Here is a 17,973-nt window from a genome sequence, read left to right as displayed (position 1 = left end):
TTATTGGTGAAATGCAACTGAAATTATTATCGCCTCATTAAAAGACATTATTTTAGGTTAAAATGCCAGTCAAACAGGTATTACGATATGTGAATTTTGACAACAATTACAAGGCGCCAATTACAATAATATTATTGATGCCACGGAAAAAATTGCATATCAAATGACTTGTTGATACATACATACATACATAAACTCACGCCTATTTTCCACCGGGGTAAGCAGAGGCTATACTAGAATTGCATTTGCTTTGATCCTGACACACTTCTCTTGCTTCCTCCACATTCATGAATCGCTTCATTCACGCACGCCGGTTCAGAGTAGATCGTATTAAACCTTTTCTAAGGATATCTCCAATTTGGTCATCGTAAGTCCTTCTCGGTCTTTCTCTACCAGCCCTACCATCAACTTTCCCTTTCTTTGCCTTGTTGATATGCGATATTAATAGGTATATACAGGTGTTAGTAACATCGTAACGAATTTTAAGGGGGATAATTCAGACCATGAATGAGTTAATGTCAAGTGGAAGTTAGATTTTTCTAATTATTTTCAATTATACACTTTTGCGATGGAAAATTCTACTTTAGATTAACTCAGAATAATCAGCTGAATCACCGCTCTCAGTATTTGTTACGATGTCACTTACACCCCACACAAGTACGTATAGGTGTTAGTGACACCGTAACGAATACTGAAGGGGATGATTCAGACCATGATTCTGAGTCGAAATCAAGTGGAGATTCCTGTCAGAAAAGTCATGAATATTTTAGTATTTTTTTAAATTCCACTTTTTGATATCAACTCAGAATCATGGCCTGAATCATCCCTCAAAGTATTCGTTACAATGTCACTAACACCCTGTATTAATAAAATACAAGTGAAGTTGTTGATATCATTAATTTGATCGGAAAATCTTGAAAATCGTAATGGTAATGCCCGCTTTTGTTTGATAAAGCTAAGGCCGTAGGTGGTGTTCTAAGGCTGTGACCAGCAGTGATCCGTTCCCTTACCGCGTTACAGTTTTATTTGATATAAGAATGTATAAGCTGGTTCGGGTACGCAGTGTGTGGAAATGCGAGATTCTCAGCAGGTTGTGAGTCGGCGATGCACGTGTCGTCGCTGCTGGACCAGAGCTTCCAGGGGCTCAAGCGGCAGGAGGTGCGCGACGCAGGTTCTCCGCCCCAGGACTACGGAGCAGGTCCGCCCAACTACCGCTACAGACACCGCCTAACCGACTAACCAGCTTATTAACCGGACAGGACTGTAACGCAACCGTAACCGCCTCGGCTCGGAGACAGATGAAACAATGTCTCGTGCCAAGCAAATACTCTCCATTAATTTTATATTTTCTTTCCAGATCTCAAGGAGCTATCGAACGCAGGATGGAACGTGGAGTCGGAGAACAGGATGACAGATGACGGCCACACGCAGATCCGCGGCGTGCGCGCAGACATACAGGGCCGCTACGACGTGGAGGGCGGGCAGGGACAGTTCGCGGCCGTCGACCAGCACCGGCGCGCGCGCACTCAGTATCGCGACGACAAAACCAGCATGCAACGCGATGAAGCTCGCTCACACACCGCAGCGCATGAGCAAGTCGTCCGCAAGACCGACGACGGCGCACAGTTCTCGTCGACCACCAGCTCGTCAACCTCCACAAGCAAGTTTCAGCAAGTGTCATCCACACAAGAAGTGCCATACGTAACCCCCGTCGAGGCTGCCACCCGGGAGGATTCCACCACCCGCGAGGAACACCTCACTCGCGAGAACTTAATGAGAGATGAGCATTCTCGCCGTGTTACCAACACTACCGACTACGAGCAGAATCTGCGGCAGTCTAACATCGAGAGCGGCGAGCTCATATCGAGAAAGGTCGACTACCCCGACGCAAACACCAAGGTGATCGTGGAAACGCGCTGCCTGCCGGATGGCACGCGCGTCACCAGCACTCGCAAGGAGTTCCGCGCGCCTGTGCACTCCACCCGCTCCGAACAACACTCCAGCAAAAGCGAGACCAAGTCCTACTCGACGTCTTCTCTTCACAGATCTGACAACAGAGAGTCTTCCAAAGCCACCCGAGAGATAGATATCGTCGACTCCCAGAGGCAAGTAGATGACCATGATTTCAAGAGAACCCGAAATCAGTACCTTAATCAACAAGATGACTTTTCACAATCGCAGCGGACGGAACAGCGGGAACAGCGCTCTGAAAGCAAACGATTCGACACCAGAGAATCATCTTCTAAGATAACTCGTGAAACAGTTGACCGACAAGAAGTTATTAATCAGTCCCAGCGGCGTGAAGAAGACCATGACTACAAAAGAAATGCCCAAGTGGAATCCATTCGAAAGGATGATATAAATACTAAACTAACGAATCAGCGCATTGAAACCAAGCTGAATGACACTAACCAACGTGAAACTCTTACAAGTCACGATAAAATGCACCAACAATCTGACGTTTCTGCGACTCATCGTACTAACCGAGTTGACTCGAAGGTTGACGAAGTTGATCGTCGTGAAATATTAACAACACACGATAAGCAAAACATTAAACAAGACGTGAACGAGACACAATACGTCGAAAGTAACGACGAACGAATTCACAACATCGTCCGTGATCAAAAACATGAAGAAATTGTGGAAAAAAGATCTAGTGACCAATATCAAACGACCTATCAGACCGATTACACTCAAAAGAAAATAAGTAATGACTGGAGTCCAACACACCAGGCGTGGGCCAGTACGCTCCGCGCCGATACGCCTACGTCAACCCGCCCGACGACCAGGGCTTCATCCCCCGGTACTTCTTCATTGAGGAGCAGTGTCAGTCCAGACAAGAGTTGCAGGAAGCCGCCAAGCCGCGGCGGAAGCCCGAACAAAATTGACCGCTACTCCCCATCTCGCTATTCCACTGACAGGTACTCAACTACTACCTCTACACAGTCGCTAACTGAAACGAAAACTTATAAACACGGAAGTCCGGAGAGGAAGCCACCAGTTTCTCCGACCAGACATAGGAGCAGTCCTGACAGGAAGCCTGATGGATATCGGCAGAGACCAAGCGAAAGTCCAGAGAAACGTCCCCAAGACTGTAGGACCTACAGCAGTCCAGATCGAAAGCCTGCTTACCAACCTACTGGTGAAAAACCGTATCCCACTTCGTCTAATCGTTCGGTTAGTCCTGAAAAGAAACTTCCTGAACGACCAAAAGACGTTCCTTTTACCAGACCTAGCACGAGTCCTGAGAGAAAACCTGGCTACCAAAAGCCCTCCAGCCCCTCGTCTCCTACCAGAAACTATGAGACTTCACCTACTAGGCCTAGTACAAGTCCTGAACCAAGAAAATCTGGTCCTAAGGACTCTTCTCCGACTAAGACGTCTGTCAGTCCTGACAGAACTCCGGGTTACATGAAACCTACTGCTGCCTCTAAGCCAGCTGACACTCTTAACCGGGATACAAAATCACCAACAAAACACGCCCCCTCACTCAGTCCTGACAGAAAGTCTTATGGAAAATCCACTGTTAGGGAAGACCATTACAAATTCATAGATGAAGAAACAAAGATGTACACACGTACCGATCGTGATGATACGCGATACACAAAGAAATCATCACCAAGTCCAGATAAGTTCTCAGGTCCGCGTGACAAAAGCCCATCGGCAGCAAGAAAAATCCCTGAAGAATCTCGTGATTCTCCTGATTATTGTCGTGCTGAGTCCCCGTCGCTGCGTCCTACCTTGAGGAAAGATTCTCGGTCCCCATCTCCACCAAAAGGACCCGTCACGTTTACTGAAGATCAATTGGATAAAACCAAAAGATTTCAGTCAGCAACAGCTGATATTAACACAAAATATGATGAGGATATTACGAAAACATTCCAATCGTCAAAACCCCGTGATTCTCCAGTGAGGACCGCGCCTAGGGAGCCTTCACCATCTAAGATTGGGACTTACGATAAGAAACGCAGCACCGAAGAGACTGAAATTACTACAGTTACCCAAGATAAGACAAAAGATATCAGATACGATTCTGTGAAACGTTCAGAAAACACCACAAAAAGATCAGATTCCACTCCTACAAAGAAGTCTCCAAGAGACAGCGTCTCTCCCACCAAACCCATTAATTATTCTAGAGAGTCTTCGCCGTCTAAATATGGAACTTACGATAAAAAACGTCGCTCTGAAGAAACAGTAGAAATATCAACTACAACAAAGATTACCACGGATGACAAGTACGATTCACTAAAACGACAAAAATCTGACTATACTCGAAAAATTACGGATTCGCCTTCATCGCCTACGAAAAAATCACCCCGTGAAAGTACTTCTCCTGTCAAATCTCCCACTAAAGATGCCAAATACAAACATACATACGACTTTATTGCGACTGAAAGAAAAGCTGAAGACATTAATAAGAAAACTGTGAATAAGGATCGCCCTCGCCAGCTACTCACTCCATCAACCAGTCCAACGCGTAAACCTAAGACTGAGGAACCTGAACCTTCCACTGGACAAAGCTCTCCTACTACTTCAGTAAGCGGTTTCGTCTACTTTAGTTCTCCAAAAACGGAGAAGACTATTATTACTGACTTGGATGACGAAGAATTCTTCTCTAAAACAAACAAAACTGAGGATACTATCACCACGACTACGTACAAAAGGCCAGAGAGTCTTAATGTGGAAAGATCACCGTCGCCCTCCAAAATACCTTGCAGATCTCCATCTCCTGAAAAACGGTCGTCTCCTATGAAAGATAGTCTGCCGCGAAAGAGCTCACTGAAGAAGCCGTCAACTGACAATATCGCGTTGTCTCCTGTTGAAAAGCCACCATCTAGTTTCCGCATCTCACCATCGGAGGAGACCAAGGATTTCCCAGAGCATAAAGTAGTGAAAAAGGACCGTCCAGATAAACAAAATGACTCACCTGCAAAAGTCAAACCGCCATTCGAACGTAGAGAGACTTACGAAGAGAGATGCCTCAAGATTTTGGGTGTGGTAGATGATACAGTCCCCTCTGAAATTTCAAAGATAGAGCCTAAGTTGAACTATTCAACCGAATCAGAACCAAGGGAAACTTCCCTTCCACTTCTCGGGACTTATAAGGATACGAAAGATACTACTAAGGTCAACGTAAGTGATTTCATAACCAGAGAACAAGAAGATACTATTGAAAAAAGAACAGCTTATTTTACTACTGATAAAAAACCAAAGACCCCATCGAGGGATAGTTCTCCTACTAAGCTCCAAGATATTATTTCTCAGAAAACTGTAAAGAAATGCGAAGAATTTTCAACTGAGGACGTAGAAGATGAAATAAAATCACAGATTATTCGTCAAAGTCCTGACAGAGATATAGGCTATCAAAAACCGAGGTCTAGCCATAGTCCTGAAAAGAAAATCTCCCTGGGTCATAAAGATACCTTACCTGCTAAATCTAGGCAAAGTCCCGAAAGAAAACCGGGATATCAAACATCTACAGATAGTCCGACTTTACAGTATGCTCGTACTACGTCTCCATCCCGACCTCTACCCAAAGAAAGTACTCCAGCTAGATCGAGTGTCAGTCCTGAGCGCAAACCTGGATATCAACAACCAGATAAGTCAAGTCCGACTGATAAGCACACAAAGTCACCTTCACCAAGCAGGTCCTCAGTAAGCCCTGATAAGATACCAGGTTACATGCGATCAACGACTGCTACAACTAAGAAATTTGAATCCGCAACAGAGGACTTTCAACAAAACGTCACAAATACTATTCGTGAGAGCGTTGATAAAGAGACCGGATATCAGAAGCCGAAAGCTACAGAGCCTGCTACGAAGCCAAAGGATAGTTACAAAACTAGACTTATGAGCCCAGAACGTAAACCGGGCCAAGGGCAACCTATACAGAAATCGAGTCCTGAGAAAAAAAAACCAGATCGGTCATCAGTGAGCCCTGACAGAAAGCCGAGTTACATGAGGTCTACGACTGCCACTTCAACCAAGTATGAAGAAATCAGTACTGTGGGAGACACAAATACTAAAGGAACTACATATAAGTTTTCAACTCCTCAACAACCGTCATCCAGATCCAGCTCCCCTTCAAAGAAACTTGAAGAGCCTAAACACGCGCGCAGCCCGTCGCCTCCTAAATCAGTAATGAACACCACCGAGGAAAGTACTATACTCATCCAATCTGAAAGAGAACAGGAAATACTGGATCGGGTGCAACAGTCGTTGAGGAAGCTATCGCCGACTCGTGATCAGCGATCTTCAAGTCGTGAGAGGAGCCCTGGAAAATCCACCATCAGTCTCCAGGATATTGATGTGATTACTACTGAAACTGGTACATTGATTGAAGAGGAAGATTTACAGGTTACACAAAAAGAAACAAAAATTAAAAGTGAAATCCCGCGTTCAATTAGACCGAAAGACCACAAACCAAAAGACCAAAAGCCTCCCAGTAAATCTTCCTCTAGAACTGTGTCCCCTGTAAAAAAACCTACGATTTGTTCTCCCACTAAAACAGAGAAGATTCCAGAGTCCCAGAACAAATCTAGGAGCATATCACCTAAAAAACCTGTATCTCCTACTGAGCGTCCTCAATCGCCACAGGTGTCTAGGGTCAGTGGAATAAAACCTAGAGAGCCGACTCCATCGTCTCTTACGCGAAAACCATCCTCGGGCAATACTTCTCCTACCAAAACCGAGAAAGTGACAGTTGAAATTAAGAAAACAACTGGTGTAACGAAACAAAACAGTTTCACTAAGACTTCCGCTGCTAAAACTACAACATCTAAATACACTTCTCCTGCTAGAACTGAACCTGAACCCAAACGAGCGCCAACTCCGAAAGGTATTAATAAAGAAAATGTGAGTCCCAAAAAAGAAGATGTAAAAGTGACTCGTACTGCCAGTGACACTACTCTCAAAAACAAAAAAGCTTCTCCTCAAAGAATGAAATCCAAGCCAGAGATACAAGTGAACGATTTATCTCCAACAAGAATCACTAAAACGACTTTCACTAAAAAGTCTACCACAAAAGACACTCAGACAAAACTAGCTCCAAAACCCAAATCAGCTACTGCTTTAAACTACCCGCAAGATGATGATGACGATATCATTATTGACGTTGAACAAGCTAAATCTTCAAGGGAGAATTCTCCAGATCGTATTTGCCCAACACCGGTTAATTTCCAAGATGATGTCGGTACACCTCGATTCCCAGATGAAGTGAAAGAACCTGACGATGATTTCCGTCAGCGAACTCATCATACTATACATGAAACTGAGTCTATTGTGGATGATATTGTAGAAATTAGCGAAGATGATGAATTATTTGTAAAAAGAACCGATACTGATCGCGTTACTGGATCGGATGATTGTCTACTCAGTGTCACAGATAAGGTTTCTAAGTTCACCAGTAAAATTGAAACTATAACGAAACCAAAAGATACAACAGCGCAGTTTAAGGATGTCGAAAAAAGAGTTCATTCAGACTTTATTGATGAAAAATTAAAATCTGATGAGTGTCTATTATCAGTATCTGAAAAAGTCAACAAGTTTGCTAAAGGACCCAGAGACACTAACGACAAGAGTCCAGCTCGAAGAATTGTAGATGAATATGATACACAAAGCACTTATCAGGATGACTACACGAAACTGAGCGTAAATGATAAGGCTCATCTGTTTGTGGAGACTGCAGAAAACGTGAAAGCATCTAAAACGAAGCCAGCACAGAAAGTAGAACGTCCCGATCTTAGCAACGTTGACGAATCATTAAAGAGTGACGAATGTCTGCTCAGTGTATCCGACAAAGTCAACAAATTTGTCAAAACAGCTGAACAATTCTTAAGCGAAACACACGAGCTTGAAGATAAGGAGAAAAAAGTCAGGGAACAGTATGATAAGTTTATCAAACATATTGCGCAAAATGAAGATGACGAAGAGTTGGAAAGTCAAACAACAGAAGTTGTTAGTGAAGAAACTGATACGAAGTACAGAAAAACTTCCGTGGATAAAACTCCATCGTTTGCAAAAGAAACTGCGTCGTCCCACAGTAAGGTGAAAGATTATGCGAGTCCAAATTTAAAGCCAACAGAAAAGACACCAATTGTGAAAATTACTACTCTGCGCAGCAGTGAAGCTGTTAAGAAAGCGAAGGCGTTATTCGAGAACATTGCTACGTCTCAACAGACAAAAGACACCAAAACCACGAAGCTGATGGATATTGGTGTTATTAAGAAGTCGCCGAAAACAGATTCTACTATTGTCCTCCATCCTTCAGTAGAAGATTTCCCTAAAGAATCTGAGTGTGAAATAGATTCGCCATACTCAAAGGATCGGCTATTCCGGCCACAACATCCCGACCACTTTGAGGAAAAGCCACGTAGCAGTCCGTCTCGCCATACGACTCAATCCCCTGAAGTTCCACGAGCTAAGTCACCTATGCCACAATCTGTGAAAACCACTACTACCACCACTACAAAGAAGGTTCTGTCAAGATATCCAGCAGCACAAACTGAAGCTCCTAGACATACTCGTCCTGAAGTAGACAAACCGAACAAACCTCTTGACAAGAGCTCGAGATACACACCGGAGCCGAAACAAACCCGTCCAGAGCAAGAACTACCGCAGGAGAAAGTACCGAGCTATCAACGTCCGACGAAAACTAGTCAAATAAAAGAAGAAAAGACATTGGAGGAATCCGAAGTGACAACAAGGCGCGGCAGCGGCAAGTTCGGCGTCGAGTTGCGCCGCACTAGCATGGAGCGCTCCACGCTGAGCAGCGAGCGGCGGCGCAGCAGCGTAGCCCACCACCAGCCCACCATCGAAGATGTCTTCGACCTCGACCTTCTGGAACAAATGGTCAGTAAGCACCGCTTTTGCTGCATGCTTATAGTTATTGTGCTATCTATGATTTACTTATGTATTTATTAACCTTTCAGTTGGAAAAGGTCGTGGGCTACGAGATGAGGCGCCGCATCCGTGCGCAGATCCGAGTAGCCAAGAAGAAGCTTGAGACCGAGCACACTGACAGCTACTCTAAGCACATTAAACAAACTACTATTACTAAAACAAGATCTCCTGATCGCAAACCGCAAACTAAGTCTCCTGAGCGCCAAAAGCAGACGCCTCAGAAAACGTTGTCACCTGAACGAGCACCGGCTTCTCAAAGGTCTACACCGTCTGAGCTCACGCAAGCTAAAGCACCAACTACGCCAATGCTCAATGGCCATGCTAAGGAACCCAATAACTTGTACGACAAACTTCAGCGACCACAGAGCCCTGAAAAACTAAGGTCGACATCCAAAACCAAGTCACCCGTTCGTCAACCAAGTCCTGAAAAGAAAACCAGGCATGTGTCCCCAACTAAAATGACACCAAAGTCTAAAACAAATCGTTTCAGTGAATATGCGTCAGCTTACATGAAAAAAGTTGGTTTGAACGAAAGTGATAAAGTAAGACATTTCGACAAAACTAAGAGAACGACAGAAGCTGATGAGAAGACAGGAGTAACTAAGACTACCAAGAAAACTCAAATTGAAGATCATGATACGACGCAGCAGTTTGAGGAGCACAGAACTGTGGAGATGAAAACTTCGTCTACATCGAAGAGTATCTCCGAGCGAACGTCTTCCAAAGACACCATAGAAGTCATTCAAGTCAATGGTAAACGGTCACCCTCGCCTGAAAAGAAGCGTAGCCCGGTGCGTCGCGTACAGAGTCCTTCTGGACGACTCCACCAACGCACTCCCAGTCCCGACTTCAAACGCCGAAATGATTTGAGCAAGAAGGATACGGTGACAAAGACGGTATACGAAACTGAACCAAAAGTCACGACAAGAGAGACGATCATTAAAACTGTGTATGAGGAGGTTCCGAAGGTGGACATTAGTAAGAAAGAGTCAATAATAAAGACAGTGTACGGCATCGAGAAGAAGATTCCCCAGAAGCAAGCTCAGGAGGAGAAACCTTCATGGATAACGAATAGGAATTTGAAAAAAACGAGTGCGGAGAGTAGATCGTTCACCAGCAGAAAGGTGGAAGAGAAGAAGACTCGTGGCGGTAGTCCCAGCAAGGCGCTGACGCGGACCACAGACGCCGTGATCAGCAGTTACGGACCGGGGCCGCTTGACGCCGACGGACGCCCACTCTTTGGCATCAAGGCGCTGAGGAATGGATCTTCAAATTATCAAGGTGATTGATTTATCTTATTTCCATACAGTTAGTAACTTCTGATGTAGTGTCCAATGTAGAATTTGATACAGGTAAGACTGGGCGAAAAGATTTACTTACTTATCGTAGGTATGTTTTCCAAAAAGAAGTCACTCATTTCATTACCATTAGTCATTAATTAAAGTGCAGAGATTGCCTCTCTTGTGACAAACTTCCGTAGATGTCACCGTAATAATTATCTCTATCTAAAGACTAAACCAACAAGGGACACTTGACACTGGTGGTAATAATGGGTTAGTGTGATAGTGATTCACGGCTTCATTGCACACGATATTTATTCAGCTGAAACCTATCAGGTATTCGTAATCCTTCATTGATTCCAACTCAGTGCCGCCGACGCTTCACTACTCCACACACGCTATCCAATTACAAGTATTATTCATCATTATATTTATAAAAATTAAAAGTTATATTTACTTTTACTGTTACAATAAACAAAGAAATAGCTCCGTCACAATGCATCACTATTGTTTATTCAGTGAGCGAGTGCAAACATGTTTGTTTTATCTAAGTAGTTGAGATATGTGCTCTAAAAAGATACAGTTTGTAAGATTGTCATTTGACAGACGCATTCCTTATAGATTTATTAACCGTACACATTACTTTTAACACTGTTTTCAATTTGAATCCTTACGCTAAGGTAAATGTGAAATCCAAGTGTAAAAATCATGAATAAAACATTATATTTCCAGTGAAAGGTACAGTGATTCGCCAAGAGTTCCACTCGCGCAACGGCGGCGAGCCTGAAGGCACAGTATCAGTAACTGCCTACTCCACGGAGCCTCAGGAGCTGGAGAAACTGTTGCAGGCTCAGGGCGAGAAACCCTCGCGTATCCACGGCCTCGCCGCTATCACCACTACCAAGAAGTTCGGAGGCGACACCGGCACTACGCTCAGGGAGGCACATAATGTAAGTGCCTGTTGTTTTATAAAAGCAATTATACTTACTGCTGTTTTGCTAAGCCTGACACTTTTAACATAGCAATGTTGTGTATGTTTCATCAGCGTCGAGTTTTAATTAAAAGGTAAAATAGTACGTCTTGTTACTTTTTTAATTACTCGTGACATTAAACATTATTCGATAATTATGTTTAATGAAGATTGGTTTGTAATCTGTATCCTGACCCCCTAATTTGCGTTTGACTACGTTTTCACTGCCCTTGGTTGGACAATGGCGTGACTCACTGTCACTTCATATTGTATTCCATCTACAGAAGGAGGACCGAGCTGTATTAGAACAGTTCACTCACAGCGACCGACGAATCAGTGACGTCAAAGAGTCCTACGACACACGCGAGTCGAGAGAAGAAACACTCGTAGACACGAAGGGCATACAGACTAGAGAAGAGAGAGTGAGAAGGGAGGGTAGTGAGAAGCAAGAGAGAAGGACGGAGGAGAGGAGAGAGCGGGTGGAGAGAAGAGAAGACCGCAAGACCATGCGGCAGGGGTCCGTGAAATCGCTCACTGAGAAATACATCAAAAGTGCAAGTGAGTACTAGAATATACCAAACTTATCGTGATCAACCGTGTGTATAGAATATAGATGGTATACAGTGTTAATGACACCGTAACGAATACTTTGGGGGATGACTCAGACCTCATGATCTGAGTGGATTATAGAATTGAAGATAATTTAAAAAATACAAAAACTATCATGAATTTTACGACGGAACATTCCACTTGAAGTTAACTCAAAATCATAGGATGAAGTAACACCTACGTAAGCGCCTTAAATGCTTTAATGTTATGATTTCGACGTGATTTTTACATCAAAACTTCGATTTTTTTTAAATACTATAAATCCGCCTAAAAATTGAGACCACAATCTCATCCGGATGTTATTTTTCAAAAAAACGACGATATCTGCATTTCTCTGCATACTTAGATAAACTATTATCTCGTTAAAATTAGAATTTGCTTTCTTATCAACTGAGATTACGTTATCAATAGGTCCACAGTTTCACGATGTTTTACAAAAACAAAAACACAGAAAAAGTAGTGCAACTTTTTATCACGCGATTAGCAGTTAGTTACCAAATGTCGTGCGCAACGTTTCGTGTTGCGGCGCGGCGCATAACGCCGCGCAACGATAGCGTGCGTCGCTTATGTAAGGCGCTTGCGCTGACTTTCATAACGCGCGCGCCTCTCCGCGCTGAGCAGGGAAGCCTCCGGCAGTCTTGTCTTAACCCCCGGCGACACCGGTTTTGTCACACATATTGACTGCCAATATATCTTATAAGCAGTTGAGCGTTAGCGAAGCGTTTCGTTAGACTTACCAGTGCAGTAACGTGTTATTCAGACGTATCGCCATTAGGAGGAAGGATTTAAGTTGTTGCTGTGATGTTTTGTAAGTGTTATCCGCTTGTGCGGCCTAGTGAGTTCTGATTGAGGGTTTTCAATCCTTTTGCATTGCCCTCTTAGACAAAAAGGACAAAAATAAAGAAAACGCCTGACACCGTAGTGTCACGGGTACGAATCCCGGTGTGAGATCTAAGTAAGCTACAAAACTCGACGTTGAGAAGTTAAATTCATATTCGAGAATTCATTTCGATAATTTTTTTTTTTTTTTTTTTTTTTTTCAAATTACATTATTATTTATTATTAATTACATTATTATTTATTTTTGAGGAACGTAGGCTGGAAATTGATTGATTGGTTTCCAAGATTTGTACCCGGTTAATGGCAATAAGCCCGCCACCTATTACATGGGACTTAAACGTGGGTGGTGAGGAGAGGGTGTACCCATATATCATACAGCTATGCCTACCCCCTATGTAGTACTTGAACACAACTTGATAATAATAGTTATCATTAGATAATGCGCCATATTATTTACGTAGCAGACAACGGTATAGAGTCTGTGTTCGGATAGTCTCAAGTCAAATAAATGAATCGTTTTATTGCCATAAAATACAAAAATGATTATTCAATTTCAATTTCGTTTATTCCGTAAACAATATACTTTGTGTTGGAATGTCTTACAAAATAAACAGATCACAAATTACAATTTAGGTATCACAACTGTAGGGATATAAAAGTCAACTTAAAAATATCGAAATTAAAACATGGAATTTAAAATAATTATTCATCATCATCAGCCCATTAACATCCCCACTGCTGGGGCACGGGCCTTCCCTATGGATGGATAGGGGGATCGGGCCTTAAACCATCACGGCCCAGTGCGGATTGATGGTTATTAACGACTACTAATGCAGCCGGGACCAACGGCTTAACGTGCCTTCCGAAGCACGGAGGAGCTCGAAATGAAAACTTTTTTTTGTGGTCACCCATCTTATGACCGGCCTTTGCGCAAGTTGCTTAACTTCAACAATCGCAGACCGAGCACGTTTACCGCGGCGCCACCGAGCTTCTCAATTAATTAAATAATAATTATTATGTAAGTATTTATTATTATGTAAAACAAAAAAATAAAAAATACAGCAATTTCCATGTGGAAATAGAAACAATAAATACAATATAATAGTTTACTTTTAAGCAACAGAGTACTTGTGAGTGTCAGAAAAGCTCCGCTCTTCCCAAATCTGCATAAATGGCATGTGTATATCAAAATATATAAGAGATTGACACATATCTATTAATAAGATGAGAAGAAAAGAAAGAAAGAAACAAAAATATGTTGTAATTCAAGAGTGGTTTGTATTTCAAAAGTACCGATATATTCAATATCTATTGATTCCTCTTTTCCGGTTTACATTTTCTACGTATACATTGATCTTCTTTTCCCGTGTGCGTCGTGAAGTCAATGATCGACCTCATTACCATAGTGTCAGGGCTACCGTTGAACCGCCAAAAGCCTCTGACATGGCTACTAATTAAGCAAATAGTACTCGAGACTGACTGCTAAACGTGCCCTCTGAGAACGGGTGATCTTACTTTCGGACAATCGGGCGATCAGCCTGCAATGTCCTAACCAAATTCGGGATTCGAGAACCAAACCCGCGACCTCCAGATCGAGAGTCCAACGCCCAACCACTAGACCACGAGGCCGTTAGATTTAAAGATAAATGATTCCAAGTATAATATATTTTCTTTATACGTAAAAGAATGGATATTATAGGAAGTGTCGTATGCCGGGGATTAAACCTTGTACAGTCATGAGCAATATAATGTACCCACTTTAGGACTCTGTCGCACTAACATATTTGACATTTAGTGAGACTTACAGTTCAATTGGTCAAAAAGTTAATGTGACATGGTACCAAAGTGTATACATATTAATGGTCGTGACCGTACCTACGAAATCAGCTAAAAAGTGCCGCTAAAACACAATAACAATCATTAGTCCGAAGTAGCAAACAACAATACGTGATGTTTGTTCCTATGTGTGACTGAATGGCTATTGTGTTGTCCGCTGGACTCGCCTCCATCCGGTGCGTGGCTGACGTCTCTGCAGTACTAGTAGGTGCATAAGCTCACGGCTTATTTTTTTAAAGAACGTCTAGGGCCCTGTGCCGAGGTTTTTCTTGCAGCTTCTTTTCCCCGGCTATACAGGTTGTAAGAAGCTGCAGTAGTTTTAGGCGGATGAGACGTTCGTTATGTAAAATTGACGATTCAAAGTGTAACTATGTTACCTACTGAATAAAGATATTTTTGAATTTGAATTTGCTATATCCGAGTTGGGGTAGTCAGAGGTGCATCCATCGCAAGATAAGAAAGAAAGAAAAAATATAACACAAATGCGCGCGTGCGATAATGTTAATGTGTAGTGTGTGTGTAAAACGAGGTTGTTTGTATGAATTGTCCGGGGTGTGGATATATGCTATGTTATGTACTAATACTAAAAAATATACCAGGGGTGTTAAAAAAGCCACATTGAAGCAATTCATCTAAAAAAGCAATAATGCTATTAGACATTTGCGCATATAAAATTAAGTGCGGAATGCAATGTCAAATAGCAATATTGCTTTTTTAGATGAATTGTTTCGATTATTACTATTGCGTATGGCAGACCAAAATAAAATATCCTGCGTGGATCATAATATCCAGCTGAAGCTCCCCTAACCAAGTCTCTGCCGCATCCGTCACACAATGCAGCCCGGCTATGCCACCTGGGAACCGATGCAGAGGGCACTCGTTCACTATATGAGATAGGGTTTCATCCGGGTGACCACATTCACAGATGATGGTTTGATTTTCCATGGTTGGTCCTACACCGGTTAAGTCGGGTCCAGATTTTTCGTTCGCATTCGAATTGTTTCGTTCGAATTGCTTCGATGTGGGCGTTTCAACCCCCCCAGATCCAATCGCCATGCTGAATTGGGTTAGTATGGGCAATTTAGGGAACAATCGATTGTACGGGCAATCAACAGTATTGCATAACATTGTGCATTAAACACGGTCAATTTCCGACGTTTATTAGCTGAAGGCTTATTGTTGATTGAAATCCGGTGACATTGTTTCATTTGACGTCAGATTTGCAGCTATTTAGGATAGTATCAATTAGACATCGACTTCCTTTTTCGTTTATGAACGGAAAGTTAGTGGCGGTAAGTAACGTTTCATTTAGATACATTTTGTTTAGTACAAAGTCGGGGTTAGTTGCCAGTTCTTTTAAAAAAGCAAATAAGTTCAGCCATTATGAAAACGTAAAAGACAGAAGATCGATATCTCCCTTTATCCCGTTTTCACAGGGTCCGCTTACCTAACCTGAACATTTGACAGGTCCAGTTTTTTACAGAAGCGACTGCCTGTCTGACCTTCCAACCCGCGAAGGGAAAACCAGCCCAATATAGGTTAGGTCACATGCCTCCGACACGTATCTCTCATGTGTATTCCTTCACCGCCGAGCACATGATAATAATTTATGATCCAAAATTCGAAACGATTTCGAAAATCGGCCCGTGCTGGATTCGAACTTGCGACCTTACAATGCGAGTCAAGCGTCCAACTGGGCTATTACAGCTCAGCTTATTAGAAATAATAACATAAAAAATACCTATAGTATACCTGCGTCCTACTGCTGAGCACAGGCGTCCCCTGAGTCAAGAGGAGGGGGTATGGAGTATATAAATAAAATACTCCACTACGCTGCTCCACTGCGGGTTGTTGGAGGTGTTTTTTAAAGCTAATAGCCTGGGCTTAAATTGCCCTCCATTTCTGAGGCAAATCATTTATTTTTTAAATCAAGGACAGTCGGTGTTATGAGATCATAACTAACGTTAGACCAATCATATTCAATCATATTCGATTCGCAATCGTTCAAAATTTGCGTGCAACTCCATAAAAATAGAATTATTGGTAAGATATACTTACTTACTAAGTTTGAATGTATATTTGAGAGCTGTGCGTGTGCGCAGGTGATACAACAAAGAGCGTGGGCGCGGCGTACCCCAAGGCAGGACTCATCCTGCGCTCCACCAACATGAAGGATTCTGTCTCCAGCGACTCGTCCACTCACGCAGGTTAGTATCATTACTCAATTTTATACCAATATTTTATGTTTATTTTTATATTTTTAAAGAACGTCTAGGACCCTGTGCCGAGGTTTTTCTTGCAGCTTCTTTTCCCCGGCTATACAGGTTGTGACAAGCTGCAGTAGTTTTAGGCGGATGAGTTTTGCAAAGATTTTGACAATCGACAGTGACAGTGGTAAAAATGTATAATACACATAAGGTAACAGTGGGTGCAAGGTGTCTTTGAATACTTGTAGCTCTGCCCACCCCACTAGGGGTTACCGGTGGGTGTGTGTTTATGTATGTATGTAATAAACATAAGGTGACATGACAAACCCATACATTTTTATGTCGATTGTGTTAATCGTTTGCAACTTGGCTGCGGTCACAGCGCCCACAGCGGCGTGGTTAGTTGAAACTTTACTACTAAGCAAACTAGTTAGTATGGATGGATATAGAAATCGGGCCTTAAACCATCACGCGGGCCCAGTGCGGATTGATGGTTATTAACGACTGCTAATGCAGCCGGGACCAACGGCTTAACGTGCCTTCCGAAGCACGGAGGAGCTCGAGATGAAAACTTTTTTTTTGTGGTCACCCATTTTTTTATTTTACTTTTTATTTATTTATTTATTTCACTCACAACAACTATCTTTACAGGATAACCTAATGCGACAGAAAAGAAAGAAAAAGAACAAGTTATTTATCAGACAGAGTTGGGGTTTATTTATACACATTTAAAATTAATCATTTTTTACTAGTACAATATACGATTTCCTTAATTGAGTATAACAGATCACACTCATTGCTATTTTTTCTATGACCGGCCTTTGCGAAAGTTGCTTAACTTCAACAATCGCAGACCGAGCGCGTTTACCGCTGCGCCACCGAGCTCCTCACATGAGTACGAGCGAGATAAAAAGTTCACTCGTACTCCCTTACTCTCTAACGACTTACGGTAATTTAGACTAAAGTGAGACTCAGGGGGGGTGAGGTGAATCTACCTCGGCACCTATACGAATTGGTGCGGGGCGGAGTGTGTCCGTTCTATACGTTATGTTATTCCTTACTCTATGTCCAGGTCTAGCTCGAACAGACAGCGAACACAGCCTGGGCTCGGTGGAGGACGCGACGGTAGTAACCAGCCGCACCACCACCCAGGCTGGTGGTGGAGCTACCACCACTACCACCACCACCACGCGGCGCGGGGAGAGATCCTTCCTCGACTCCAGCACTAAAGTCACCGGCGTGCAGGATATACTCACGCGCATGAAGAATGCTGACATCGGTAAGTTGAACAAACATAAGCTCACGACTATATTGCAATGGGGTAGACAGA

General features: G+C 42.9%; 1 protein-coding gene across 5 annotated transcripts in view; it reads left to right on the top strand.

Annotated features, from left to right (window-relative positions):
* The window catches only part of LOC126371935 (titin), a 103,267-nt gene that overhangs the window by 47,376 nt on the left and 37,918 nt on the right, over positions 1–17,973 (top strand). For 3 of the 5 annotated variants that reach the window (XM_050017386.1, XM_050017390.1, XM_050017389.1), the window contains exons 4-10: positions 1,088–1,198; positions 1,358–8,850; positions 8,931–10,182; positions 10,914–11,131; positions 11,436–11,709; positions 16,539–16,643; positions 17,716–17,922. In XM_050017386.1, the coding sequence (XP_049873343.1) occupies positions 1,088–1,198; positions 1,358–8,850; positions 8,931–10,182; positions 10,914–11,131; positions 11,436–11,709; positions 16,539–16,643; positions 17,716–17,922 (9,660 nt within the window). The remainder of the gene's footprint in view (positions 1–1,087; positions 1,199–1,357; positions 8,851–8,930; positions 10,183–10,913; positions 11,132–11,435; positions 11,710–16,538; positions 16,644–17,715; positions 17,923–17,973) is intronic. The other 2 variants (XM_050017387.1, XM_050017388.1) reach the window with 2 other exon arrangements.

Source organism: Pectinophora gossypiella, chromosome 13 (genome assembly GCF_024362695.1).
Source record: "Pectinophora gossypiella chromosome 13, ilPecGoss1.1, whole genome shotgun sequence".
Lineage (NCBI taxonomy): Eukaryota > Metazoa > Arthropoda > Insecta > Lepidoptera > Gelechiidae > Pectinophora > Pectinophora gossypiella.
The sequence above is the reverse complement of the archived record's forward strand: the minus strand, read 5'-3'. Positions and strand labels throughout refer to the sequence as shown.